The 21,474-nt window shown below is 40.0% G+C and overlaps 1 protein-coding gene across 1 annotated transcript in view; it reads right to left on the reverse strand.

Moving 5' to 3' along the window:
• LOC143882273 (mediator of RNA polymerase II transcription subunit 12-like) overlaps positions 1-8,013 on the reverse strand; it is a 70,147-nt gene extending 62,134 nt beyond the window's left edge. Inside the window, exons 1-2 of the mRNA XM_077385784.1 lie at positions 7,899-8,013; positions 6,556-6,934 (exon numbers count right to left, since the gene is read on the reverse strand). Of these exons, the coding sequence (XP_077241899.1) occupies positions 6,556-6,683 (128 nt within the window). The 5' untranslated portion in view covers positions 6,684-6,934; positions 7,899-8,013. The remainder of the gene's footprint in view (positions 1-6,555; positions 6,935-7,898) is intronic.
• Between the last annotated feature and the right edge of the window lie 13,461 nt (positions 8,014-21,474).

Here is a 21,474-nt window from a genome sequence, read left to right on the forward strand (position 1 = left end):
TAATCTTTGTTTTGTGGAGTGTTGTTTGCTGTAAAGAAAGTGTTGAATGCTATATTGATAATAACAGCCCCCACCCACTTGATAATGACAGCCCCTACTCTCATTTGATAATGGTAGCCCACTTTCTTTTGATATTGGCAGCCTACTCTCATTTGATAATGGCAGCCCTCACCCACTTGATAATGGCAGCCCCTACTCATCTTTTGATAATGGTATCCCCACACACCTTTGATAATGACAGCCCCACACACCCTTGATATTGATAACCCTCTTATAGCCTTATTTTTGTAGCCTTCTCTTTATTTTGATATGTACAGCCCCTTTACAACTTGGGTGTTGAGATCCTTAATTTCATTTTGATTATGTACAGCCTTTTTGTCCATTTAGTGTTTGTATCACACATCATTTTGATATGTACAGCCCTCTTGTCCATTTAATGTTTACATCACACATCATTTTGGTATGTGCAGCCCTCTTGTCCATTTAGTGTTTATATCACACATCATTTTGGCATGTGCAACCCTCTTGTCCCTTTGGTGTTTACACCCTTCACACCTTTTTAATATAGCAGCCCTTCACGCATGAGTATATACTAATCCGATGGCATTTTAACATTTTGGTGAGTAGGTTTCATTAGGAATGTTCAGCAGGTAGTGTTTACCTTACTGTGTTGATAATACTACATGATTCTTCAAAGAAATACTTAATAGAAATTTGTAATTTTGTTCATTTGTTATCTAGGTTGTTTAATCATTAGAATTTGATAATTATGGCCACAGGAGTCCTTGTGTGGGTAGTTCATTTTGAGGCTTTACTGAAGCAATCTTGATATTTCAATGATTTTGTTTCTTCATGTCATGGATGCCTAGACCCAAAACATATTCTATAGACTTTAATTTGATTCTTCCTTCTTATACCATTCCCCTTTATCTTTCCTTCTTCCTATAGAAAGTAATGTAGTCTTTTAGGCTTTAGTCCCTCCATCATTGCAATGGCGATGAAGGCGTTAGCCCAAGCCCATCCTTAGGAATCTTGCCTAACATGTTCCCTCTTTGTTTATTAGACTAGCTCACTCTTTTAGGTACTTATAGTTTAGTAGCCTTATACATTGCTATGGCGATGAAGGCGTTAGCCCAAGCCCATCCTTAGGGGACTAGCTCGGTCCTAGTATCACTCTCCTCTTTTGTTTAGTAGCTTGTTTAGTCTTTTAAATCCTCTTAGAATTTGTCCATTTATTGCAAGGGCAATGAAAGAGTCATCTAGAGCCCCCACTAGGAGACATATTCTGTCTCATTAAGGCGGTTCTCCTTCGGAGACAAGCCTTGTTGTCTAGATCCTACCCTTATGGAGTTTACCTTAGCCTCATTTATCTGACCCCCTTTTAGAGTTTTTAGTCGTGCTTCTACTTATTTGTACCCCCTCTTTAGTGTACTTGTCTAGGGGCATATTCTTTAGCTTTGAAGTCATCCCTTTAGTTTAAGAATTTATCCTTTGGTTTAGGTGTTTGCCTTTTAGCTAGAGTTTAGCCTCATAGTTCTAGAATTTACCCTTTTTTATAGGAGTTTGTCTGTTAGTTTAGACATTTCCCATTTCCTTTTCGGAGACTATCTCAGTCTTATTAGAACCTGCCTATTTGGGATTTAGCTTTCATATTTGGGACACTAGTTTACCTTTTCAAGTTTTTCCTTTTAGCCCTAGGGCTTTTACCTTAAGGTGTTTACACTCTTCCGCGATTTGGATTACAGAGTGTGTTTTCTTATTTTGTTCCCTTTGGCTAAAAGAGTTAAAAAAATTTAAATCCAAAAACATTTGAAAACCATAAAAACATCAAAAATTGAAAAGTTTTTCAGGAGTGTAGTTAGGAGAGTGTTTCCGAACTACGTTGACTTGATCCTCTTCCACAAGGTACGTAGGCAGCTTGGGATCCACATCCCAAGTCCAGTCAAACTTTGTAAATAAATCATTTAAACTCTTTTAAAAATACTAAAATCTTTCACAAATGTGTTTTCGAAAAGATCTTCCTCTAAGAGTTAGGATTTTGTCCTAGATAGAGTGTTCTTATGTTTTGTGTTTATTTTAGAGTTAGGAGTTTGTCCTAGTTAGGAGTGCCTCCGTCCGGTCAGTTAGCGATCCACATCGCCGACTGATGACTAGATTTAGGATGTGTTAGATAGCTCATTGTTTTTCCTTAAGACACACAGCCTAGTGCACATAGGATATAGGAACCACTTACATTAGCTTAAGGATAAAAATTTGCATTTAGTTAGGGCATATAGAGAGTCCTAAAATTCACAATTCACTTAAATTTAAATAATCGCTCAAGAAGCTTAAAAATCAGTCTGGTCTTTTAGGTTGAGTCTAGTTTAGTGGTTTAGATGTCTTAGGCATCATAGTTTAGAATAGGCACGAAGAACTACGTTGCATGGATTCTCGTGAAGGCGGGGATACGTAGGCGGCTTTGGATGAATACCAGACTATCCAAAGAATCGGGCGAAAAGTTTAGAGTTTTAGGGTTTGTTATTAGTGTTTTAGGATTTGTGTTTACTGATATCATTGTTTCTAGCTTATGACTATGATTATGTGTTTTACTTCATATTGTGATCATCTCTTCATTAGTTTTCCTTACATGCTTAGCTGTAGCTCTCACATGTTTAACTGTAGCTCTTTACTGCTTATATATTGTTTACTGCTCATATGTTTAGTTGTAGTCTTTATTACTATTGATTATCATTTCTAATATCATTTACTGACATTTGTTCCTCGTGCAGGTACATCGTGTTTAGTTTCTATAGCTATGCATGTGTATGTTTACTATTTTCATAGATGTGTTGAGTTAGGATTAGATGTATGTATAGAAATTGGTATCAGGGTTATCTGTTATAGGGTTGACATTAGACTTTTCCGCCTCTTTGGAGACGGTGGATTCTAGTGATCGTTCTAATGACAGATGATACTGGTACTAGTTCTCTTTAGGTATGGATGTTAGATATGATGTATGGAGATAGATAACAGGGTTATCTGATATTAGATGGGTTCTAGTCTTCTTTGCCTCTTTGAGAGACAACGGATTCTAATGTTATTTCTAATGTCAGATAACACTGATATCATTTCTCTTTAGGACTTGTTTGTTTTCTTTTACCCATCCCTGGGTCATGCATGCTTAGGTAGACGTTTACTCGGGGATATTTATTCTCATTTCACATTATTTTCGCCCAAAATTCATCAAAGTTAATTAAAAAATGGCATAAGGGACCAAGTGCACAACTTGGGCGGATTGAGATGCTCTTCGGACCTTCCTCATCCGTAATCAGGCACAAACCAATATATATTTCTGGTTATCCATTGCACAGAGGATTTGTTTTTATGGGTTCCAGGGCTGACTTCCCTGGATGGCGACTCTGAGTTGTTTTAGGTACGTATTGGTTTCGAGCCTTGGCTCCGGATCACGAGGTATCTCATTTATATCGTCACTCGTGCTATGCTATGAGGGTGGCACCCGTTTCGAGAGTTCCATGATAGAGCTCTCTCTTCACGTGGATGATCCAAAGGACCGACGGGGGACTCGTTCCTCGCCGCCTCCTCAGGATCGGGGTCCGCAGATCGTCTAAAACTTTTGGAGGAAAACAAGATGATCCTGGGGAGAGAAGGGATCCAATGGAGACAAAAAATCACACGCCTTGTGGCTTATAGCAGGTTATATGAACTCGAAGTTCTTCCATAGAACAGCCAACTCACGAAGGCGAATCAATTCGATTAATTGCTTAAGGCACGGGGATTCAATAATTGAGGAACCCAACCTTATCAAAGCTAAAATTGTGGAGTTCTACTCGACGCTATACTCAAGACCCTTGGAGTGGCGACCGAAGCTAGAGGGGATTCAATTCAATTCAGTACCGTCGGCTGCCCAATGGGACCCGGTGGTAGAAAGGATTGAGAGGAAGCTAGCAACTTGGAAGAAGAAGTATATCTCTCTCGGGGGAAGAATAACATTAATAAAAGCTGCACTTTCCAACATGCCTATGTATTTCATGTCTCTGTTCAAAATTCCAGCTAGGGTAGCATTGATAATTGAAAGATTACAGCGGAACTTTTTATGGGACGGAGATGGTATGTCAAAGAAGATGAAGCATCTAGTCAACTGGGAGAAGGTCACATAATCCAAACGGATCGGGGGCCCGGGGATTGGTAAGCTCAGAATGCGTAATAAATCACTACTTGGAAAATGGTTATGAAGGTATGGTGTGGAGAAATCAGTGCTATGGCAACGGGTGACAGGAATGAAATATGGATCAGAATGGGGGGATTGGAACTTAAGAAACCTTCAGGAGGGAAGGGATCGGGAGCTTGGAAGTCTATCTGTTCTGTCAAGAAAGATTTCGAACAAGGAATACGCTACCAAGTGGGTAAAGGCACGAATGTGTGATTCTGGCTAGATCTTTGGTGTGGTAAGTCATTGCTAAGCATGGAATTCCCAAGATTATTCAGAATTGCCATATCTCCTGAAGCAACGGTTTCAGATTACCAAGTTAGAGATGGTCAGGGAGGCAGAGGCTTCTGGGACATTCGTTTACGCCAAAACCTTAAGGAGGAGGAAATCCAGGACCTACAGAGGCTTTTTCGATTTTGGAGACGACATATTGCTCACAGTTTAAGGAAGATGAGCGAATTTGGATTCCAGCATCCAATGGAGACTTCACTGCAAAATCTTTCTTTAAGGCTTTAAATACTGGACATCCATCAGCAACTAGGCGAATCTAAAAATCTCTAGGACCCCCGAGCTTGGTTGCGTTTGGGTGGACGTTGATTCATAGGAAAATAAATACCTGTGATCGCCTAAAGAAAAGACATTTCAGCCTAGCAAGTATGTGTGTCCTCTGTCAACAACATGAGGAAACGTTGGATCATCTTATGTTGCATTGCCCATACTCATACCATCTGTGGGTAAGAGCAATCGGAGCTTTCGGGATTTCCTAGGTATGTCCTGAATCTATTAACTCCCTTTACCTCGGATGGCGTTCTGGCCCTTTCAGTGACACAAAACGCTTTGGGCGACCTTCCCCTACACCATAACTTGGAATATTTGGAAGGAACGTAATAGACGCATCTTTGAGGAAAAAAGTAAAACTTCTAGTCGACTGGCATCGGACATTAAAGTGGAATTGGTCTCATGGAAAAAGTCTAAGAAACAAATTCCCTATGGGATGGGAGATCTTATAAGGAACTGGTGGTCGGTTATATGGGACAGAAGTATCATAACCAAGCCTAAACTTAAATGGATTCCACCACCAACGGGGTGGCTGAAACTAAATTTTGATGGGTGCTCCCTTGGGAATCCGGAAAATGAGCATACTCATACCATCTGTGGGTAAGAGCAATCGAAGCTTTCGGGATTTCCTAGGTATGTCCTGAATCTATTAACTCCCTTTACCTCGGATGGTGCTCTGGCCCTTTCAGTGACACAAAACGCTTTGGGCGACCTTCCCCTACGCCATAACTTGGAATATCTGGAAGAAACGTAATAGACGCATCGTTGAGGAAAAAAGTAGAACTTCTAGTCGACTGGCATCGGACATTAAAGTAGAATTGGTCTCATGGAAAAAGTCTAAGAAACAAATTCCCTCTGGGATGGGAGATCTTATAAGGAACTGGTGGTCGGTTATATGGGACAGAAGTATCATAACCAAGCCTAAACTTAAATGGATTCCACCACCAACGGGGTGGCTGAAACTAAATTTTGATGGGTGCTCCCTTGGGAATCCGTAAAAGGCGGGGTAAGGGGGAGGTCATAAGAAATTCTTCCGCTTCGATGGTTATGACATATTCCGAGCCAGCTGGTATATGTGACGCAAACGAGGCAGAAATCAGAGCTCTACTATTCGGATTGCGTTGGGCCTTTGAGAATAATCAGCGACCCTTGATTTTGGAAGGTGATTCCACAAATGCAGTAGCCTGAGCGTCTGGCCTCTCAAAGGGACCTTGGAAATTGCTGGAAGTGGTTGCTGAAATATTGGATCTGATAAGGGTACTCGATCCAAGAATTGAACATCGAAGACGATCTGCGAATGAGGTGGTTGATAGCCTAGCTAAGGCTGGAGCTGAAAGGGTAGATTTAGAAATAGTATCCTTCCTGTAAATATCTCTTCAGTTTAAGGAAGGATCTAGCTTTTTGGATTAATAGTTGTCACTTTTACATTCTCCTTCTTTGTATTGACCTTGGGTATGTCCGGGCCTCCACTTAATATTCAGTATAAGCAGGATGGGACTCCTGGTCCCGAATGCTACTTCAATATTAATGGAATACGTCATTTTTCAAAAAAAAAATGTTTGTCTCCTCCCTATTGACTACTTATACCACTAATCTACAAGGTAACTACCTATATCCAAATAGAGCCAAAAGGTTAAAACATTTCCAATGGCAATACGAACTAGAATTTCAAATCTCAAAACTCGAATGTTGGCATGTGTGTCTGTTTTTTTTTTTGTTTTTTTTTAAAGAGAGAGAGAGAGGGGTGATCAAAAGAAACACCAATAACATAAAATGAGGAGAATTCTTACCTTGAGTTAAACGAGAAGTTTGATGATGGGAAAGATGAATCTGCTCTGCCAGCATCCCTAACAGATGTCCCGCTACCTGCACTGTTGCTAACTCCGCCACCACAGCTGGTGGCAGGAAACCTTTGCATTTCTCCCTATAATAACCGGCATGCTGCCTCCAGCATCGGCACCACTATAAGCAACACAAGATATACTTTGTTGAAAAATTCTACCTGGGTTATCTATGAACACGAATAATTGAAGTCGAACCACCCCAGAACAAGCACAAAGCTCAACCCCCACCAGTCTTCGAATAGAATATTGAGCATGGGAGTTGATTCCACGAGGAACAGATTCACCAGCTGTCTTAGCAAATCGTCGGTTTAAACTTTAAACACCACTGTGAAAATAAAGAAATCACCTTAATCTTTAAAAGTTACTTCCTGTCAAAAGCAAAATGCAAGCACTCACAAATCCAACGCCCCAATTCTACCCTACATGTTGAAAAAGATGGAAGAAGTGTCCCCTCCAAATCATCTGTGCTGAAATTAGGAATGTAACGTGCATAACCTAGTTATTCAAAATCATATGTGCTGAAATTAATAATGTAATGGTAATATGCATAACCTAAATATTCAAAATCCGATAAGTATTGGCAAAATGATGAAGTGTTCATTATATAAATAATTACACCTTAACAGTGATAAAAAAACTAATCTTGAACATAAAGAACAAACCCCATGGTTCAAAATCACTAGCAAATAAATTCCACTATTTCACTGATATGATCCATCGCGTCTCATTCAAAAATAAAGCTTGATTGACAACATACTGAGGTGTAAAAAAATCAAAATTTTCAAGTAGCTAAAATCACATTCAAAACCTACTAGCGTGTACATAAATCGAATTCTTTGAGTAGCTCAAATCACCTCCACACCAAAACAAACAAACAAAAAATCGGCTAAAACAAAAATAAAATAATTTAAAAAATCATCAAAAACTGCACAATCAAAAAAGAAATTCGAGAAATCAGCTAAAGAAAATACCCCCACTGAATAATGCACAAAACCCTTCGAATCTACGAACAGAACGAGCACGATTCATGACCGGAAATCCTAATCAAAAAAAGGACTAGGGTTTTAGAATCTTTCCGAATTGAGAAAAATAATACTGAGATTCTCTCGATGGATCGGAGAGAGAAAGTTAGGGTTCTGAATGGTATCCAAAGCTAAAAAAACAAGGTTTTGAGAGTGGAGACGAGCGCTAGGGTTTTGAGGGCGGAAACATATATCTTAGAAAACAAAGAGAGGCAAAGGGAAGATTCAGAGACAGGGGGGGGCGGAGGGGGGAGATTTGGGGGTTACCTTTTACAAAAGGGAAAACGAAATAAATCGCTTGAGGAAGACGAGAAGTTGTAGGCTTTTGACTCTTTGCTTGCTGATGAAGACTGTGATGCCCGTTTGGTCTTGTTCGGGAGCGATAAAAATAAAAAAAGGGAAGACTGTGATGCCAGTAAGGGGTGCAACTTGGGCGGCTCAACCCGAACCCGACGGATTCAACCCGGGAAAAAGTCAGGTCGAGTCGACGTCGGGTTTTCTCAACCCAGTTTGAGTTCGGGTTGAGGGCTTGGGCAACCCGACCCGAGTGAACCCGACATTTTTATTAATTTTTTATAATTTTTTAAGCTAAAAATCTCGGATTGGGTCTGGTTTGAGTTGGCAAAAAGGGTTACTCTGGTCGGGTCAAGTTTGGGTTGACCAAATGGTTGCTCGGGTTGGGTTCAGGTTGGCCTCAACCCAACCCGACCCGAGTACCCCTAGAAGAGACCACTATAAGAATATTAAAATGTTTTGGGAGACGATAAATTCACACCCACTGTAGGATAATTCGCGCCTCCTTTAACGTGAATTGACATCAAAAGGCGTTCAAGTCTGCCACGTAATTCATGTTAAAGTGGAGCGAATCATCCTAAAGGGAGTGCGAATATATAATCGAATAATATTTTTTGCCTGAAATACCATTTGATCTTGTTTGGTTGTCAGCAATAGTGGCTAGGGCTGGCAAAATTGGCCGAATTGAACCGAAAAAGAGCTGGAACCGATTTCAGTTTGGTTAAACCAGATTGTTTCAAATTTCAATTCGGTTTCGGTTCGGTAGAACCAAACCGATTCAAATTTTGGTTCGGCTTCGATTTGGTTCAGTCTGAACAATGATAAATGCGCCCCTTTTCATCAGTTCGGCTTGGGTTTGGTTTGGTTCGGTCTGGACATATATATGTTCGTTCGGCTCGGTTTCAGTTTGGAGTGTAAGCATGTTCGGTTCGGTTTGGGGGTCAAACCAAACCGAAACCGAACCATTGCCACTCCAAGTCATGGCCCATTGTGTAAATAGAGGGGGCCACCCCGTCAAAACATGAAGTGTTAAATGGTGGGGCCCACCCTATGCAGGTGAGCTTTGTGGATATTATGGGACCCACCCGTGAAAAAGTACAATAAAATGATGGGGCCCACCTGATGTAATGGCTTGAGTGGAGTTGATCGGACCCGTTCCATCAAAACATGATGTAAAATGAAAGGCCCCACCCCATGTATGAAATTGGCCAATTGGGTGGAGTTGGTGAGCCCACTTATAGGTGTAAAATGTAGCACACCATATGCGGTTTGGATGTATATGGTGGGCTCCATGCCATCAAAGCATGGTATAAATGATGGCCCCACCACACATTATTATCCCTTGTTTACGGTCCATCTACGCTCTCTCACTGTCCCACTTATTTTCCTACTTTTTTTACTCATAAAAAGAAGATAATTTGATCCTGCCCTATTCAGTTTTTGTTTAGAGTGACCTTCAATCTATGATAATATTTTTCTAAATGAACAGTAAATATAGGGAAGTGATAAATCCACCTCTTTTGATTACTTGGGACACCGAGCAGCAGTGTTATGAAGTACATCAGCCCCTCTGCAGTCATTGATACACTGTTGTTGGGTGTCCCAAGTAATCAAAAGGGGCGGATTTATCACTTCCCATATTTTAGTCAGGTTTTTACTTTTTATCTATGTTGCTCTAGTCAGAAGATTGAGATTAGGCAAGTATTTAGGGTTGCTATTCTTGGGTTTTGGCTCTCTATATAGTGTAATGGCATGATGAAAAAAAGAAAGAGATTGAATAAAGTTTATTTTTTGGACATCAGCTGTGAAGAAAGCATTGACACGTTCGCGTGGGGGAAGGAGCTTTGCTCCTTTCCTGTGTTATATTGGAGTTTTTCTCCAAACTGTGTCATAGGTTTTCAAACCCCCAGGAGTTTATTTTAGTTGGTGCTTATTTTAGTTATCTCTATCTTGTGTTGCTGCTACTCTTCCCACATCAACTGGTATCAGAGCACGGGGTTCTCCGACGCACGCACGACGGGATGAAGAAGTCGCTGCACCTAACGCCGGCCAGCTTGATCTAGCCACGAAGAACGAATAACTCCAACAGCAGGTGAAGACGCTCACACAGTTAGCACTACTCGAAGCTCGCATCCATGAGAAGACACCCATGGATCTGAGAGTGCCTTCGAGAGCCCCTTTTCATGGTTAAGCGTCGTGCAAGGGATTACAAAAGATAGAAAAAGAAGAAGAATGGAAAATAGAAGATCGGTGTAGCACCGGATAATTAGATTTTGAGGATAATGGCCTAGACTCGAGGTCGAGTTTTCTTCAAGCGAGGATGAATGATGTAGAACGTGGGGGGTGGATCAAGTCTTTTATTTTTTATTTTTTATTTTCGTCATTTTAATTGTATAATTTTTTCTGGGGTAATAAATCTTGTTCTTTTGGCCTGATTTTAGTATTTTTAGAAATGTTTTTCGATTACCTATCTAAAGAGCCTAGGATTACGCGACTTGGACTTGATTTGACTAAGTTATAGGCATTCTACGAATATGGTATAGGTATATTACAGGATATATATTTTTAAAATATTTTATTTATGTTTCTACTTTTCATTTAAGTTGCTTTAATTAGAAGATTGAGAATAGTGGTTAGGCAAGTATTTTGGGTTCTATTTTTGGATTTTGTCTCTCTATATAATGTAATGGCACGAGGAAAACAAGAAAGATACTGAATAAAGTTTATTTTTTCGACATTAGGTGTGAAGAGAGCATTGGCTCTTTCACGTGTTATAATGGGGCTTTTCTCTAAACCGTGGCATGGGTTTTCAAACCCCCACGAGATTATTTTAGTTGTTGCTTGTATTCTCCATCTCGTGTTGCCGCTCCACTCTACCTGCATCTCATAGGCCGCTTAAGGGAAATCTGTTTTATGCAAAAAAACCAGCGAGAAACCCTGATGAGCTTCTTAGAGTAGCCAATGACATGGCCATGAAACCAAGGTGTTAGGGGGAGGGAAAGAAAGAGAAAAGATAAAGAAGTTACATCGAATGGAAACCTTTCTGTCACCTCATGCAACTATTTTAATTTGAAACGGTTGAAAGTTAAAAACCCAATTAATAGGGGATAAAGGCACATAATGACAAAATCCGCACAAAACTAAAAGTTAGCACAAATTAAATTAGTAACGATAAAATTACAGGGATGAATGTTAGGGGGCTAATTAGCAGAGAGGATGAAAGTTAGCGAGAAAATGCAGAAAAATTAAAAATGGCAATTATAATTAGAAGTGGGAATTTTAATCTTATGGAAAACATTAAATTCCAACTCAAATTTTGCAAGATTTTCTTCCCATATTGCTAGGGCAAGTTTTTCTCTCAAAATTGTTTTTGCTTCCCATTTCAACTCAACATCCTGGGCGGAGAAAATGAAACCTAAGCAGGCCCTGGCAACAAAAGAAGAAGTTCCTGAGCAGTTAGATGCGGGGTTCGTAGAAGCATGCCGACTATTATTGTCCTTCGATTTTCCACCTATTAAAAAAAAAAAAAAACTTTTGTTCACGTCATGATGCACCGCGAAGTGGATGTATACATCGACGACACAATTGTGGAACCCAGGGATAGAGCCCTCGTATAACTGCCTTGTGGAGGTTATTCGAGAGAATCAAGAAATATCAACTCCGGTTGAACGTTCGTAAGTGTGTCTTTGGAGTAACCTCGGACATACTCGTGTGGTTTATGGTCAACTAAAGATGAACTGAGGCCGACCCCTTTCAAGAACAAGATCAAGATCTTCCAAAAGATGACCTCATTCGAGATTGAGAAATAAATGAGAAAGAAATCAGAGGATTCTTGTAGCGAGTCCAGTATGTCAGTCGTTTCATAGCTCACTTTGAAACCACCACAAACGACTATCATATCACTCACTAGTTTATAGGTGGAACATAGTGGTTTTTGGCCCACACTTCTTAACCCAACTAGCTAGTAGGTCACACATTGTTTATAGGTGGGCTCACCATTGGTTTTTTGGTAATTAGCCTCTCCATCTTAGCTAATTTGTTGATCACTTATCAGTATACACGTGGACTCCATTGCTTTTGGGTCTCTTAACCCCTCCCCCCTCCCCCACAATCCCTTATTCAGACCCCATTAGCATACAGCTCATTAATATATACATGGGCACCTCATGGCCGTAGTAGTTGAGTATTCAATGTTCTTTCCAAGCAACAATCATCCAATTAAGTGAAGAACTTGACCAAGAGAAAGTTTATCCTTTTGAGCTAGGGTTTGTTTAGTTTGTTTCTAGAGATTGGAAAGGAAATGAAAAGTGCTCGTCTCTTCTGTTGAAATGGGCAGAATGGGTGTTTAGTTTGTTTAAATAGAAACATTTTTTGTTAAGCTGATGTGTGAATTCCGAATTTCGACCAAAAGAGGGGTCACACTTGCCACGTGTAGGCAACCCCTCATGCCACGTGTAGGCAACTCTAAAATGGAGGGTCACACGTGAGGGGGAGTGTTAGAGTATAAAAGATTAAATAGCACCTTCTCCAACGGCTTAAGCTCTTGGAGTAACGGGTTGCTGACACAACCTTTACAAGAGGAAAGGGAAGAAGAAGTGTAATAACCGGTAAAATATATATATATATATATATATAAATATATATATATATATATACAAATAAATAAAAATGGCCTCATAGGTGGGTAATCATCGGCCATTACTCATTTTTTCTCGAGTTAATCGGGCATGAGGACATCTGGCATAATGGGGCGTACGCGATTCGAACCCAACGCTGAGCGAGGATTGAACGGCTTCCTACCACTAAACCACCGCCCCAGATGTCAAGATACTTACACATATTAAAAATTACCAATAGTCACTATTCATAATTACTATTCACAATAGTCACTATGCAAAATTACTATGCAGAATAACTACGTAAGATTACTATGCAGAAATACTATGCAAGTTTACTATTGAGATAAACTATTCAAAATTACTATTCACAGTAGGACCCACAGAGTACTATTCACAAGCGGGTCCCACCAACAGTAGGTCCCACATCAGCGGGCCCCACACAAGCGGGTCCTACCACCAGTGGGACCCACAACAAGCAGGACCCAACGCCAGCGGGACCCATCAATAGTGGGAACCACTACCAGAAGGACACACCGCAACCACTTTCATTAACTCATTGGTTAAGCGGGTCATTTCACAACCACTATCATTAATGAGTAGTTGCGCTTCACCGACGAAAATAATAATTAAATAATATTAATCATCATGTTACTATTCAAGCAGCCTTTACTATTCATTTATTTATACCTTTACTATTCCTATATTTTTTGTAAAAGCATTTAAGAGAGTAGTTGTGAATTTAAGACTATAGTTGAAAAAAAAAGAGAGAGAGAAAAGAGAACGAGAGAGAAGAAAGAGTAAGAGAGAGAGGGAAAAAGAGAGAGAGGAGAAGGAAAAGGAAATCCACTTCATCACTACCAAGGTAAGTCTTTCATATAGATAGTTAAAGTATTTATTATGGGTAATATGGTTGGTTCTACCACCTATGTAAATATTAGGATAAAGCATGCATAAGAGGCGATAACTCGCTATAGATTATGCAAGTTGTATCATCTTATTTGAACGGTGAAATGCTAGTATAGTAACCGTAAAGTAAACTTTAATCAAAGAAAGGCGAACTGCTGAGCATAGTAGCCCATCTTATTTGAACGGTGAAATGCTAGCATAGTAACCGTAAAGTAAACTTTAATCAAAGAAAGGCGAACTGCTGAGCATAGTAGCCAAGAAATAAACTAAATCAAAGAATGATGAACTGCTGAGCATAGTAACCTGTGGAGTCCACATGAATAGTAACATGTGGGGTCCATATGAATAGTGCATGCTGGGCCCCATGATCTTAAAAATTTAATAGAAAGAACACTGAACACAGGGAACATTATTTTGGTCATAGATGGACATTACCTGGACAGAAAGGACACTGCCTTAAAACATGAATTTGATAAAATTAAAATATATTTACAGGTTATCCACTCCAAGGTGTAAGCTCAAACAAACCTGTGACCGGAAAGCTATATGTAAGGGTTTTCTTCCATTGATTCTCTTTTGCTATATGTAAGGGTTTTCTTCCATTGATTCTCTTTTGATATACTGGATGTGAATATTTCATATTCTTTGATTCGCTTTATACGCAATTGCTATAAGAGTTTCTATCCTTCTAAGATCCACAACTGATGAGAATCAAAGGGGATCCTTTCTTTCAGACCCCATTCCTTTCAGATAAATGATTTTACTGATAAACCTATAATTCTATTTTGTATCATCGAAACTTGTTTCCGTGAGATATGTTTATGTTTAGAGTTTATCTTGTGATACCCTAATTCTGAATATGGACTGAGTTATGATATGATGACGGGTGGACGCGTTATAGTCCTCCATGTGCACGTGGGTAAAGACGACTCTAGAGAGTGTAAATCTAGAGGATTATGAGCCGAGGTATGGCTATGAATGGGCAGAGATATGGCTATGAATGAAAGCATCTATGCTTAATGAAGTCTATATATATAATTCTTGATATCAATTTCTGTAAGTTTTCTCTATACGTTCGGAAAGTATGTTGTGCTTATTCTTTCTTCCCATGTTTATAATGTGAGATGCCCTATCTGCAAAATATCATGTTCTTATGAGCTTGACAATTCTACATTACTTGTTGTTTATACCCTACTGGGCTATTTGAGCTCACCCCTTTTTTTTCTTGTTTTATTGTTCCAACCCCCAGGTGAAGTATAGATGAAAGATGAGGAATGCTAGAGTTGAATGCAGAACTGTTCTAAAGGACAAATATGTTTTAAATATGTATCAACTATGTCTTGAATTAAGATGTAATAAGTTAGACCTAATTTCTGTAAACCCTCTAAACGTAGTTGTTGTATCTGAGATCTTGGGAATAATGAAAGTTTTTGAGAAAGATGATGTAATATTCTTCTACGCACCGAGTTGGTATTTCCAAAAATTCGGGGCGTTACATTTGGTATCAAAGCGAAGTTTAGTCGGTTTTGGAAATTAGGATTCAAAAAGATAGGATTAGAATTTACCCTATCTAAATGTTAAGTTAGAATATGTTAACTATACCGCTAGTCGTTGGTTAATATAGAACTTATGTGCTATTTATGACTTCTGTGATACTTCTGTATCTAAATGCTTTTAAATATGAGTTATAATTTAGATTACTAATGTGATACTATGATATGAAGATGGCGGAGAATCAGGAACAGATTTTTACAATTGAGGCTGAGGCAAGGGGGGACGTGGCAGGCCACGCAGAGAAAGGCAAGCAAGAAACGAACAACCTACAGCCAACGCTAGAAACAACAACGCAGGAAATGATGACATTGCCACTGCATTGGCACAGCTAGCCCAAGCAATGACAGCAAACATGAACCAACAACGAGCCCCATCTGCTCCACTTCAAAACGAAGGAGCTATACTGGAACAGTTTATAAGGCAACATCCTGCTGCCTTCTCGGGAACTACAGATCCCTTAGAAGCTGAAAGATGGATTCACTCCATAAAAAATATATTTTTGGTGATTGACTGCACCAGCCAACAACGTGTAAGATTGGCGACGTATAGATTGGACGGTGACGCGGATCAGTGGTGGAATTTAGTCCGAAATACAAAAACCGAAGAAGAAATGAACGCAATGTGTTGGAATGAATTCAAAAGAATCTTCCTCGAAAAATACGTCCCACAACCACTAAAAGCTCAGCTAGTGAGAGAATTTATTTCATTAAAGCAAGAAGAGGGAGAGACAGTCTCCCAATATGAAGCAAAATTCACAAGACTGGCTCGATATGCAACCCACCTAGTGACTGACGTTCAAAGTAAGGTGGACAAATTCCAATACGGATTAAAACCTAGTGTCAGGCGAGCATTAGCAGCTTTAGATTTTCAAAGCTACGAAGCTGTGGTGAGATGTGCTTTGAAAGTGGAAATTATACATTTGGACTTTCAGCAGTCCAAAAACAAGTTGACCGGCGTAAAGAGAACGAATGAAAGCCAACCAGGAGGATTTGAAACAAAGAGACCTAATGTCAAGGAAGCAGGAGACCAGCAACATTGCTCAAAATGTGGAAAGAGACATGGAGGTGTCCGTTACGTGGGGACACGAAAATGCTTCCAATGCGGAATGGAAGGACATGTGGCAAAGGACTGCAAGACGGTCCCAAAACGGGAACAAAATCCAACTTTGACTCGGAACAGTCAGCCAACCCTCAAGCAGACTCTGAATGCTCACCCAGACATCAAGTGTTTCAATTGTAACGAAATGGGACACTATTCAAATCAATGCACCAAGCCTAGAGCAGTAGGAGGGGGTCGACAACAACAACAACAGCCAAGGGGACAGGCCCGTACTTTTGCTATCACAACTGCTGAAGTGGAGGCAACGAATGATGTGGTGACAGGTACTTTGTCTGTAAGTTCGAAGAATGCACATATATTATTTGATTCTGGCTCTACGCATTCTTTCGTTTCACCAAAGTTTGCCGAGCATTTGAGCATACCACTTCAGAAGTTAGATCTTGAACTTTCTGTTAAAACGCCTGGTGAAAATTATCTAGTTACATCAGGAGTTTATCGAGCATGCTCTGTTGATATTTGTGGTAGAAACTTATCGGTAGATCTTATCTCCTTACCTATTTTAGAATTCGATGTTATATTAGGAATGGATTGGTTGACTTTAAACCATGCCAACATAGACTGTTACAGGAAAGAAGTCATGTTTACTATTCCTGATAAACCCCAACTTGTATCCAGCACTAATATCATCGTTGCAGGCAAGACGATTATTAAAACAGGGCTGTGAAGGATATCTCGCTCAAGTTCAAGTTGTGGACACGAGTAAAAAGAAGATGAAATTGGAGGACGTGCCTATTGTGCAAAAGTACATGGATGTATTCCCTGACGATCTACCAGGAGCCCCACCGAATCGAGAACTGGAGTTCTCTATCGAGCTAGTACCAGGAGCAAATCCAATATCCAAAAGACCGTATCGAATGGCGCCGATAGAATTGGAGGAACTAAAGAAGCAACTGCAAGAACTATTAGACAAAGGATTCATCCGGCCCAGTGTATCACACTGGGGAGCTCCCGTCCTGTTCGTAAAGAAGAAGGATGGATCAATGAGGTTGTGCATTGATTATCGAGAACTGAACAATGTCACAATAAAGAACAAGTACCCGTTGCCCAGAATCGACGAACTTCAAGGTGCCATGTACTTCTCCAAGATCGATCTCAGATCTGGTTACCACCAACTGAAAGTAAAGAAAGAAGACGTTCCAAAGACGGCGTTCCGCACGCGATACGGACATTATGAGTTCATTGTCATGCCATTCGGACTAACGAATGCCCCAGCCGTATTCATGGATCTAATGAACAGAGTATTTCACGACTATCTTGACAAGTTTGTCGTGGTGTTTATCGACGGCATTCTTGTCTATTCTAAGAGTCGCGAAGAACATGAGGAACATCTGAAGATTGTTTTACAAACACTTCGACAGAAGAAGCTGTATGCCAAATTCAGTAAATGTGAATTCTGGTTGCAGCAAGTGGCGTTCTTGGGTCACACAGTCACCCGAGAAGGAATTTCTGTGGATCCAGCGAAGACTAAAGCCGTTGAAGAATGGCAAAGACCCACGACAGCAACAGAAATTCGGAGTTTCTTGGGACTTGCCGGCTATTATAGAAGGTTCGTGGAAAACTTCGCTCGATTAGCAAATCCATTAACGAAATTAACTCGGAAAGGCGCGAAGTTTATCTGGACCAAATAATGCGAGGAAAGCTTCCAAACGTTAAAGAAGAGACTCGTCAGCGCACCTGTGCTAGAATTACCAACACCAACCAGAGGATTTGTGATCTACAGTGACGCATCAAAGGAAGGGCTCGGCTGCGTATTAATGCAAAATGATAAAGTTATAGCTTATGCATCACGCCAACTAAAATACCACGAGCAAAACTACCCCATGCATGATATGGAATTGGCAGCAGTAATCTTTGCACTGAAGATCTGGCGACATTATCTCTACAGGAAAAAGTGTGAAATTTATACTGATCACAAGAGTCTCAAATACATATTTTCCCAGAAGGAGCTGAATATGAGACAAAGAAGGTGGCTAGAGTTACTAAAGGATTATGACTGCACCATTCATTATCATCCTGGAAAGGCGAATGTAGTGGCAGATGCATTGAGTAGAAAAACTTTCGGAACCTTGGCAAGAATGCTAACCACTCAAAAGCATTTACTCCAAGATCTGAGAAAACTGGATATGGAAATAGTAGAACCGCGAACCAAGGGCTACATAGCACAGATGGTTGCTCAACCATCACTATTGGAGAAAATCAAGGCCACTCAAGTCGACGATCCTGAATTACAAGGAACGATCGTAACAGTTCGGAAAGGCAAACTTTCCGAATTCAATGTTGATAAAGATGACATCTTAAGATTCAACACAAGACTGTGTGTGCCCTCCGATCCAGAATTAAGAAGGAAGTTGCTAACTAAGGCACATAGTTTGGCATTCTCCATACACCCAGGGAGTACGAAGATGTATCGAGATCTTCGAACCCATTATTGGTGGAATAATATGAAGAGAGAGATTGCTGAGTTCGTGTCTACATGCTTGGTTTGCCAACAAGTTAAAGCAGAACGACAGCTACCAAAGGGAGCCTTACAACCACTAGAGGTGCCTATATGGAAGTGGGATATGATAGCAATGGATTTTTTTACGGGACTACAAAGGACTACGAAAGGAAATGACGCAATATGGGTAATCATTGATCGACTGACGAAGGTAGCTCATTTTATCCCAATACGAGAAAATTTTTCCTTAGATCAATTGGCGAAGCTCTACATCAAAGAAGTAGTCCGTTTACACGGCATACCAGCATCCATTGTGTCTGATCGTGACCCGCGCTTTACATCTAATTTTTGGAGGAGTATACAAAAGCATTGGGGGACAAAGTTGAACTTCAGCACTGCCTTTCATCCTCAAACAGATGGTCAATCCAAACGGACAATTCAGACACTGGAGGATATGCTTAGAGCTTGCATAATAGACTTCCAAGGTAATTGGGACCAACACTTACCATTGGTTGAATTTTCTTATAATAACAGTTATCACTCTAGTATAGAGAGTGCACCCTATGAAGCTCTCTATGGTAAGAGATGTAGAACACCGACGTGTTGGGATGAGGTCGGAGAAAGAAAACTTCTACGCCCAGAGTTAGTACAAGAAACTATTGACAAAGTACGTATGATCCAACAACATATGAGGACGGCTCAAAGCAGACAGAAGAGCTACGCCGATCATCGACGTCGAGACCTAGAGTTTGCAGTGGGTGACCGTGTATTCTTAAAAGTATCACCTTGGAAGGGTGTGATAAGGTTCGGAAAGAAAGGGAAGCTCAGTCCCAGATATATTGGACCATATGAAATACTTGAACGAATTGGACCAGTAGCATACCGTGTAGCTTTGCCACCAGCCTTGTCACATGTTCACAATGTGTTTCACGTCTCACTTTTAAGGAAATACTTGGCGGACCCATCACATGTACTGCAAACAGAACCAATGCAGTTGGAACAAGATTTGTCTTATGAAGAGCAACCAGTACAAATCCTTGATCGAAAGGAACAAATTCTTCGGACAAAAAGAATATCACTGGCGAAGATTCTGTGGAGGAGCCAAGCCACCGAGGAAGCAACATGGGAACCGGAGGAGGAGATGAAACAAAAGTATCCTCATTTATTTACTTCTTAAGGTATGTAAAATTTCGAAGACGAAATTTTTTTTTAGGGGGGTAGAATGTAATAACCGGTAAAATATATATATATATATATACAAATAAATAAAAATGGCCTCATAGGTGGGTAATCATCGACCATTACTCATTTTTCCCGAGTTAATCGGGCATGAGGACATCTGGCATAATGGGGCGTACGCGATTCGAACTCAACGCTGAGCGAGGATTGAACGGCTTCCTACCACTAAACCACGACCCCAGATGTCAAGATACTTACACATATTAAAAATTACCAATAGTCACTATTCATAATTACTATTCACAATAGTCACTATGCAGAAATACTACGTAAGATTACTATGCAGAAATACTATGCAAATTCACTATTGAGATAAACTATTCAAAATTACTATTCACAGTAGGACCCACCGAGTACTATTCACAAGCGGGTCCCACCAACAGTGGGTCCCACATCAGCGGGCCCCACAAAAGCGGGTCCTATCACCAGTGGGACCCACAACAAGCAGGACCCACAAATAGCGGGACCCAACGCCAGCGGGACCCATCACTAGTGGGAACCACTACCAGAAGGACACACCGCAACCACTTTCATTAACTCATTGGTTAAGCGGGTCACTCCATAACCACTATCATTAATGAGTATTTGCGCTTCACCGACGGAAATAATAATTAAATAATATTAATCATCATGTTACTATTCAAGCAGCCTTTACTATTCATTTATTTATACCTTTACTATTCCTATATTTTTTGTAAAAGCATTTAAGAGAGTAGTTGTGAATTTAAGACTGTAGTTGAAAAAAAAAAGAGAGAGAGAGAAGAAAGAGTAAGAGAGAGAGGAGAAGGAAAAGGAAATCCACTTCATCACTACCAAGGTAAGTCTTTCATATAGATAGTTAAAGTATTTATTATGGGTAATATGGTTGGTTCTACCACCTATGTAAATATTAGGATAAAGCATGCATAAGAGGCGATAACTCGCTATAGATTATGCAAGTTTTATCATCTTATTTGAACGGTGAAATGCTAGCATAGTAACCGTAAAGTAAACTTTAATCAAAGAAAGACGAACTGCTGAGCATAGTAGCCCATCTTATTTGAACGGTGAAATGCTAGCATAGTAACCGTAAAGTAAACTTTAATCAAAGAAAGGCGAACTGCTGAGCATAGTAGCCAAGAAATAAACTAAATCAAAGAATGGTGAACTGCTGAGCATAGTAACCTGTGGGGTCCACATGAATAGTAACATGTGGGGTCCATATGAATAGTGCATGCTGGGCCTCATGATCTTAAAAATTTAATAGAAAGAACACTGAACACAGAGAACATTATTTTGGTCATAGATGGACATTACCTGGACAGAAAGGACACTGCCTTAAAACATGAATTTGATAAAATTAGAATATATTTACAGGTTATCCACTCCAAGGTGTAAGCTCAAACAAACCTGTGACCGGAAAGCTATATGTAAGGGTTTTCTTCCATTGATTCTCTTTTGCTATATGTAAGGGTTTTCTTCCATTGATTCTCTTTTGCTATATGTAAGGGTTTTCTTCCATTGATTCTCTTTTGATATACTGGATGTGAATATTTCATATTCTTTGATTCTCTTTATATGCAATTGCTATAAGAGTTTATATCCTTCTAAGATCGACAACTGATGAGAATCCAAGGGGGATCCTTTCTTTCAGACCCCATTCCTTTCAGATAAATGATTTTACTGATAAAGCTAT

This window comes from Tasmannia lanceolata, unplaced genomic scaffold (assembly GCF_043159265.1).
Source record: "Tasmannia lanceolata isolate RefF3 unplaced genomic scaffold, GAP_Taslan_0.1 ptg000007l, whole genome shotgun sequence".
NCBI classification, from domain to species: domain Eukaryota; kingdom Viridiplantae; phylum Streptophyta; class Magnoliopsida; order Canellales; family Winteraceae; genus Tasmannia; species Tasmannia lanceolata.